Raw genomic sequence first — 9,066 nt, forward strand, 5'->3', positions numbered from 1 at the left:
CTCCCTGTTGGAGATCCAGTTTCAATCACTGCAAGGAAAGCCTTCAATTCCTTGCATAACTGAAAACTTTAAGACTGCAAAGTTGTTTTAAAGTTTTCATTGCACTCTCGACTCAGAACAGCGATGGTCTGCAGGTGCCCTGGTTCGTTTCTAAACATCTTGCTCTTGTTTGCAGCTGGACACAGAGGAATGAATTATGCCTTTAACATGACATTTGCAAGATGATGTCAAGTCTGTCTGTGACCATTTACAGAGATGCTGAGGATATAGGTGATTGGGCATCAAGAACTTTGTGATACCAAGGAGTACAGTCTGAGGCAGGAATAAGAACAGAAAAAAAAAGAAAATAAGGGCTTGACTGTTTCCTCATTTTCAGAAAACAAGCAGTATCTAGATAAAAAAATCTAACTTAGGTAGAGATGGGAAAGACTGGAAGATGAAGACACATTTAACATCCAAACTGTCCAAGGTCTATGTATAGAGAATAGTAGGACGATATAATCTTAAATTACTATTAGTGAATTTCTGTTTTTAGTTTTTCCTCTAAGGTACACTGGTATGGTAGAGGTTGGGCCAAAAGAGGTCCTTTTCTTCATTAAAACATTATCACTACTTCCTGCTTATGCTGGGGAATGGTTTCCCTGAATATGCTGATGAAGGAAAATCACCCGTATAAGAAAAGCTGAACAAAGTGACTGAAAACTCTTAAAAATGAAAGAAAGAAAGAAAGAAAGAAAGAAAGAAAGAAAGAAAGAAAGAAAGAAAGAAAGAAAGAAGAAAGAAAGTCATCTGTAAACAGGCAAAGGTAATATAGTTATTCAAAGACTCAACTAAAAAGAGACGTGTCAACCTTTAACCATGATTTTCCTAACTCAGCTACTGGTTTGTAGGAAACAAACATTATTGTTCCATCAGTATAAACTGGGATTGTCACTGGAGGATCAGACTAAGGACTTCTGGGAAACATAACAAATTCACCATGACCATGCCATGGCTCCAGATGAGATAGATGCTAACCACAAGGGCTGCAATCCTCACCAATATAGTCGGCTAGGATGAAATCTATTTTCTAGAAATTTCAAAGCATGTGCATAATGTATGAAGAAAAGTATGACCAAAAAGAAATAACATACCAATCAGAAAATAACAATGACTTTATAAACTTGTACATGGTCTAAACATATGCTCATTCACTCCCCCAGAGACTCAAATCTTCAGAGTAACTTGCTGGGATGATCTCCAAAGCTCTGGTTCCTGGGACAGCCTCCTCCAGGTTTTTCTATTGGAGCTTCCAGCACCAAAGGAACAGTAACTCTGATCTGCCACGTGTCCATGACTTACATCATGTCCAGCTGCAAACAAGAATGAGATTATTTAGAAAGGAATCAGGGCACCTGCAGACCATCGCTGCTCTGAGTCGAGAGAGTGCCATGAAAAGCAAGTCACACACTCCTCACTGCTAATTGCTGTGGGAGTTTGCATACCAAATATTTCCTCATTTCAGTGCTAAGAACTTTTCCACAAAAAGGTTAAGAGCATAACATGTAGTTCTTGATGGCCAGTTATCAGGCTTAAAGGCAAAAGTTTTGAAACAAAGATAAATGCAAAAGCTAACATTTACAGTTTCCAAGGCACTTACAATATGGTGTAACAAATCAAAAAAACTTCAAATGCCTATCAGTCTAGGTGGTTTATATTAATTGGGAACATTTAATAAATTGGCTTTTTACAAGCTGTTTTTATTTGTCAACCCACACAAATTACATGATGTATTGCTTATTTTGTATTAAGAACAGTTTCAGTAAATTATAACATCTTGCTACTAGCCTTCTCAGCTTTTTTTAGCCTTTCAATGGTGAGGACTAATCTGAATGAACAATGTAGTTGAAATCACAGAACACAGGAATTTCCATTATAAAATTACCTGTCTGAATAAATTTTAAGAGTAATAAATAATAGTGTAAGGAGCTTCTGGTGTGGTAGAAATTAAAATACAAATAAGAAACAAGTCTATGATAAGCAGTGTTTTTGGCTGTGTGTACAATCTTTATAATACTTGATATGCATTAAAAGTACTTACTAAATCTTCCACATCACCTCCTTCTTCCAAGACAGCTGCTGTATCTTTATCTGGTTTTTCGCTGAAAGCCAGAAACTGTGAATAGAAAGTCAGTCATGATATTTGTGCCTCTTGTGGAGGAACAGTCTGCTAGCTTTGCCAGAGGCAAACATAGGAGGGCTTGCTTAGCACAGCCTCACTGCCAGTGGCCCAAAGAAACATCATCTTGGTACATTTTCCTTCCCTGGACTCTGGACAAAAGCATCAATTCTGAAGTTCAATAGTCCAGTCTAATTAGTCACCGGACAGAGTTCTTCTGAGAAGAGGGGAAATGACAGGGCTTGTCAAAATGGTAACTTTGAGAAGGGTCCCTCATCAGTACAATGGATAGCTGATACAGTATTTTATGTCTGACTCCACAGGGAATATAAACGGTTATTATAAGGTTAACAAAGTAAGCAGGCACCCCAAGCCAGTATGTCTTAGATTCTTTTGAAAGGAGCATAAGAATGAAGATTATAATTATCTATTCCTGAACCTCATTGAGGACAAAAGAGGTAAAAGGACTTCTTGTGAGAGATGTGGAACACAAAAAGAGTAAGCTTGGGAGGTTGTTTAATCCCTTTTATAGAAATCTTTCCATTTGTGTTAGAAATTGTTTGAAAGAGAGCTATGAGAAAAGGATGAAAACACTTTTGTGTGTGTGTGAAATAGACTTATTGTGGCTCTGATGATGGACACGTGAGATGTGTCTAGCAGGGTGGTCAGACTTTGCACCAGTGTTCTAGACCTGGAGCTTCTAAAAGACAGACATAGAAAAGCAAGAGCCCTGAAGTCAAGTCTCCAGGGATCTAGGATAAATTCAAAGTTTTAAAAAGTAATGAGTGTCCCTAAAAATTGTTTCAACACTTTCCTCAACCTGTTCCTCCAAGAGACAATAGCAAGGAGTCTTTTCAAACTTCCAGGCATATGGCAGCTGTATGTAAGAACTAGGTGTGACTGAGACAGTTCTATTCTAACATGCAGTGATTTCCTGGTAACATCAGCACCATGGCTAGCAGCAGAGACTAGCCTAGAGAAGTGTTTCACAGGGAGGGTGGGAGGTGGGGCAGGCTCTCTCAGCGTTCCTCTGCCTATGCTTCCCACCTCACACACAACTCATACCCAGGTAACAAGATGGTGACAGGAAAGGCCACACCTGCCTAAGTGGACACTGTGTTCATCAACAGCATGGACCTGACCATTATGGTCTGTGGACTCAACCTCTTCCCTGTACTTTCCTCCTCACTATTCACTGACCTCCATTTTTACTGAATAACAAAAGAATTTAGTCCTTTTTTGACCCCAAACTGGACCACAAACAGTGCTGGGAATCAGACTGTAAGAAAGAAAATCCTAAGGACAGGAGCAAACAATCTGGAATAGAACTGTAATGAGCTTCTGTATCTTTAATTTTATTTACTCCCGTGATTATTAATAAAGATATCTGAGGACCAATTACATATAAGTAAGAAATGCATGCAGTTAGACATGGTTTATGTCTAAAGTTAAACTGTTCTACCTTAGATTTCCAAATTAATGTTTGTGGTTCTCCTGATTATTATTACTACTAACAGTAATTTTTATTCTGTACCTTGCTGCTCCTACTCAATACTCATTATCATGATAACCACTGCATGATTTTCCCTGTATCAGGAACATGGCTATCAGATGACTTATCCAGTCAGAGTGAGGGCTGGAGATTCAACCCTTAAGGGGCCCTGGATTCAATCCCCCTGACCCCACCCTACTGCCCCTTCCTGACCCAGAAAAGACCCTGTCAGGGTGAAAAGCATAACAGATACATAGAAGAAGGGAATAACCTTCTATGGTATGGGGTCACAAATCACCAGCACCTAAAATGACAAACACCATGGGCTCAGTGGTACAATAGTCACTACACTGTTCACCTTGGTGGCCTGCAATATGGTCATTACTTACTGATCAACCTAAAAAATCCTTACTATTTTGTGGCACTTGGCCTTTCAAAGCTCCAATTCTTATTCCCTCACCAACTTGAAATGCCCTTTGCATAGGGAAAACTAGGACAGCACTGTGTCCATAGAATAACCTGGTATATATAATTAAGCATAGATGGCTTTGCCGGCCCCACCCCTGGGGGCAATTGAGACTGGGCATGGTGGCACACACCTATAATCCCAGTTCTTGGGAGGCAGAAAACAGGAGAATCACTATGAGTCTGATCTGTGTAGTGAGACCCTGTAGACCCTGTACTAAATTAAAAAAAAAAAAAAAGTAAAGAAACAACCATAGATGGCGCATCTCTAACATGAGGCCACCTTCCCAGGATGAGAGGAGCAGCAGAAGAAAAAGCCTTGCATTTCTATCAAGTGCTAGACATCTGCAGCTGATTTACCCGACAGCTCTGCTTCACATTTCTGTGTAAGCAAATTATGGGTAAGAACTGGGCTGCCATGCATTATTCTCCCTAAAGCTTTGGGCCAGGCTGATCTCTTATACATATCACTCTTCCTCATCAGGGTTTCTAACTGCTAGTAATTTCCAGGCTGTGCAGTGACAGGGAAGCTAGAGGCAGCAAGTTCAAGGACTGGCCTGCTTTCTCAATAAAAATAAAAGCTTCTCTGAATGCAGCAGAAAGGGTCAGAAGTCAACTCTCATCTTTTCTCTGATTCTCTCCCTCTGCAATGTGCTGAAAAGGTAGAGAATAAATAAAAAGGACACTTCTGTGATACACTTTTCTTTCCTCAAACCATCATTTATGTGGGGTTACCACAAAGAGCCTCCTTACCTGGAGATCTTTATGAAATGAATAGACTACTACTTTTTAAGTACAATGAAGTACAATACTGCCACATGTAGAGAAGTGGAATCAATAAATTCTGTGTAGAAACTGCCTGTGTTATCCCACCAGAAGACTAAAAACTAACAATTGGCTTGTGCTCAGACCCTTATCAATGCCCAGATTAAAAACACACAGTTTTCATCCAGCTGGTTCCAACACTATCAGGTGAGTCCAGATGTATAATGCTTTGAGACAAACAAAAGTTTACATAAAACGGTATAAATGTGGGTTTTCATTAATGTCATTTATAGTTTACAGCACAGAAATCCTGCAGGCTATGTGGAAAACAACCATAATCCTAGTTCTGTTAGTTTCTTAGGGACACTGGACAACACACCTGACCATTTTACAATTAATCTTCCTCAAAATTAAAACAGAAACACTACTGTTTACCCTATCTATTTTACATGTTTGTGGTGAGTTTCGGATGAAATATAGCATACAAAAATGCTTTCAAATAGCGTGTTATTTATTAATTATTAGGAAGTGGGTGGCCAGACGGCTCCATGGATTAAAGTGCCTGCTTAGGCAGACAGAGTGACAGGGTTTGATTCCCCAGCATGCCATGCCAACCTGCCCCAGGGTGCGGTGAGACGGTGATTGAGACTGGGCATGGTGGTGCGTACCTGTAATCCCAGCACTTACAAGGCCGAAAACAGGAGGATCACTATGATTCTGATCTGTGTAGTGAGACCCTGTAGACCCTATACTAAATACAAAATAAATACATAAATAAATTATTAGGAAGATACCCTATAAATGTCTACCAAGTAATATATACAAGAATATCATATCTTTATTTGTAACTGCCAAAGTTCGGAAACAAATGTCTATCATTACCATAAGGAATGAGTAACTATAACCACAAAAGGGATATTACATAGCTATAACACAACTTATAACATGGATGGATCACAAAAGGCATGATTCCAATGATCTGAATAATCAATAACCAGCAACACTACTCTCCTAAACCTAACCCTCCCCTAATCTTAAATCACTAAACGCTACTAGGGAGAGAGGAGGGTTCTCCATAGGAAGATACCAGGGACCCTCTTGAGTGTTAGGCACCCACAAATATGAACGAGCAAAATTCCAGTATGCCATGTGATGTATTTGCTATAGATATAATTCTATCTTAATTCAAACTTTAAAATTGTATCTTAAAATTATTAAGTTCTAAACAAACAGGTAACATTGTGATAACTACTGCTTTTCTTATGCTAGTATACAGAAAGACCAGAGATTTAAAGCAGAAAAATAAAGCAGAAAACAGCACAGGAATATGTCACAGTGCAACAGGGGCCAGTGGTTAGTGAAATTCTTTTGTCTCAGAATTCCTCCCAAGGCCTGAGTGACCTCGTACACAATCACATAAACACAACCAGGTGTACCCTCGAAAGAGAGAACATGCCTGCCTCCTCTCCAGGTGCCCCCAGCTAGTGGAGCCAGTGAAGTAGTGCTGTGGTGAGGGGAGGGTGGCTGGAGAAAAGTCCAGCAGTCTAGGTTCGGGTCAGTTCTGTCAGGCACTAGCATGCAGGGGGGTGCTGTGCTAGCACTTGCTCCTCTCTGGAGGTATGGCAAGTGAAATACCCAGACCACTGAGCTCTGAACCTCTGACACTAAACCAGAAAATCAATAAATAACAAGAAGGAAAGCCAGATGAGGCAGTTAGAAAGAAAGCAAGTGCTAAAACTCTCCCTTAACCTCTCAAAGCTTGTATCCAATGGTTACTTACACAGCTCAGTCTTTTGAACACTCATTAAAAATGGGTTATCCCAGTGACATGGAGATAAATAATCTTCCACGTGTTCTTTTTTCTTTTATCTTTTTTTCCCCCATAATTTTACTGAGAACAAATAGCAATGAGACAGTTTCAAACCAAATTGGTAGGACAGTTTCAATAATTAACACACTGCATACATTCTTCCTAGTGGCTCACTGCTGTACAAGATGCGGACATGATATCCTATTTACAAACACTATTAGAACAAATCCCTCTATTCATTAAGAGAATGTAACTATATATCTATCCTAACTGTTTTGAATATACAGATACAAAATGGATATTCATCTGTATCCCCTTTTCTTGTTTAGTTCTGTTATTTGAATATTATAGGTGTGTTAACTCAGCAAAATATTCAAAAAGAGTTCAGTAGTCCATAATAGCATTGGGTCTTCCGCTTCACTGGCAATGTCAGAAATCGTTGACCTGAGTCCCCTACAGCTCAACATAACAACATGGCTTTACTTCTTATATTTCATGTTTATACTTTTCTGCTGGATGGTTAAGACCAAGGTAAGGCAGGACCTATGCAACAAGAGTTGTAGCTTTTGGGTCTGATAAGGTCAGTGAAATGCCCTCAGGATTTATCCTGAGATCCTGTACCTCAAATTGTAGAACCTTTGTCAGTATCAGCCATGTGGATGAGTCATGGCCATTGCTTGGCCAATGTGCTCTCTGTGAAAGCCTGAGAGAATGTTTTCTCTCCATGTGACTCTCCTTAGGCACACTCTACATCATCGATCACTTTCCTCTTTGTCCCCATAATCTCCTTGATCAGAAAATTTGGGACACTACCGAGTTACATGATGTTACAGTACAAGTTCTCTTACGTCCTGGGTCTTAATTGACCTTGGAAGGCTAGGGCCAAAATGTTGGCTTTCCCTGCGGCCCTCCTTTTTCTCTAATTTTGGTCTGCAAACTTAGGTTGTTAACCCTCCAGAAGAGAAGCTTATTGTTATTACCATAAAACCTAGGCTGTTAAGCTTAAACTCACTATCTGTCTGAATATCAAACATCTTAGTAAGCATAACATGGAACAGGTATTTTTCATCAAGTATTGATATGCTGAACTTTAAGTCCCTACAGAATATGATGAAAAAATTTAAAAATTAGAATATATTTTAAAGAATTATATAATTCTTATGTTTACACGTAAGTCCAAAAATCTAACCATATACAACCTTGAAGCAGGACAGTCCACAACATTCCTGTCTCTCGCCTTCATTCACCACCCCCTTCTTTTTGAACAATCATTTACCCAAGAGACAGCACAGCAACAACTGGCATGTCATGAGAAGCAGCCTGTATTCAGAATACCAGAATGACAGGCACTCCAAGCATGAACCTACTATTACAGATTACCATCCTCAGTGCCGCTGCTTAGTTCACAGGTATCAGTACATATAGTTAGGGTGAGAATCAATCCAATTAAGTACTAGATTCAAAAATCTTCTGGAGATTATTAGCCTCCATGTGTTCTTAACATAAGGAAGAAAGGAAGAGAACTGGGTGTCAGTCTTAGAAACGGATTCCCAGTCATTGACTGCCTCTGACATCTGAGACACAGCACTTTATCTCTCCTACCCAACACATGAGGGTGGCACATGGCCACACAAGGCCTCTACTCAACATCAAATACTAACAGCATGTCTAACACAATCAACTAGAAACAGAAAAAGTCAGCTGAAAGAACTGACAGGTTTTAATGACAAAATGAGTTATAAAAGAAGGGCAATATTCACGTCTGGATTTCAATGAAATGAGAGGTACCAAGAAACTTAACAGAAGGGCTTATCTAAAGTTATGGAAGAATTGTCTGTCTGCTGTAGGGCTGACTTACCTCAGTTTCTAAAAGAATCATACAACCCACAACATTTTCTAAAACACAACAGAAATGGCTCTCCTTCAGTTGTTGTACAAGCATAAAGTTACTAATTTTCACTTAAAACTGACGGTCCTGGATAATTATTTCCTTTCAAATGTCAACATTTAATAACAAGATCTCAAAAGCTTGCTAACTTAAACTACATATGGTAAATACTTGGAAATAATTTAAATGGACTGTGAGGACTGTTCTATCTCCTGCTCTTAAGTATTTGAGAAGTGACCAAACAGCACGTGAACACAATTTAAATGAACACTTCCATGCATGGTCAGAAGTCATTACTCTTTCCTAACCTAGCTAAGAGAAATACATGAAGCATGGGCATCTCTTTTATTAGAACCACAAGGAATAAGCTTTCATGAGCCCAATCCTTAGTCTACAGTTCTTCCTATTGTGTATGCTCCCTTCTCCAGTTCTGAAAACTAACAGATGCCATTCAGAAACATTTTTAAAGGTCTGGTGATATAGCTCAG

At 39.3% G+C, this 9,066-nt stretch overlaps 1 protein-coding gene across 1 annotated transcript in view; it reads right to left on the minus strand.

Annotated features, from left to right (window-relative positions):
• Positions 1-1,125: 1,125 nt before the first annotated feature.
• Positions 1,126-9,066, minus strand: part of Xrcc5 (X-ray repair cross complementing 5) — a 135,112-nt gene continuing 127,171 nt past the window's right edge. Inside the window, exons 20-21 of the mRNA XM_004641367.3 lie at positions 2,081-2,155; positions 1,126-1,352 (exon numbers count right to left, since the gene is read on the minus strand). Coding sequence (XP_004641424.1) covers positions 1,338-1,352; positions 2,081-2,155 — 90 coding nt within the window. The 3' untranslated portion in view covers positions 1,126-1,337. The remainder of the gene's footprint in view (positions 1,353-2,080; positions 2,156-9,066) is intronic.

This window comes from Octodon degus, unplaced genomic scaffold, assembly GCF_000260255.1.
Source record: "Octodon degus isolate 3935 unplaced genomic scaffold, OctDeg1.0 scaffold00135, whole genome shotgun sequence".
Taxonomy (NCBI): domain Eukaryota; kingdom Metazoa; phylum Chordata; class Mammalia; order Rodentia; family Octodontidae; genus Octodon; species Octodon degus.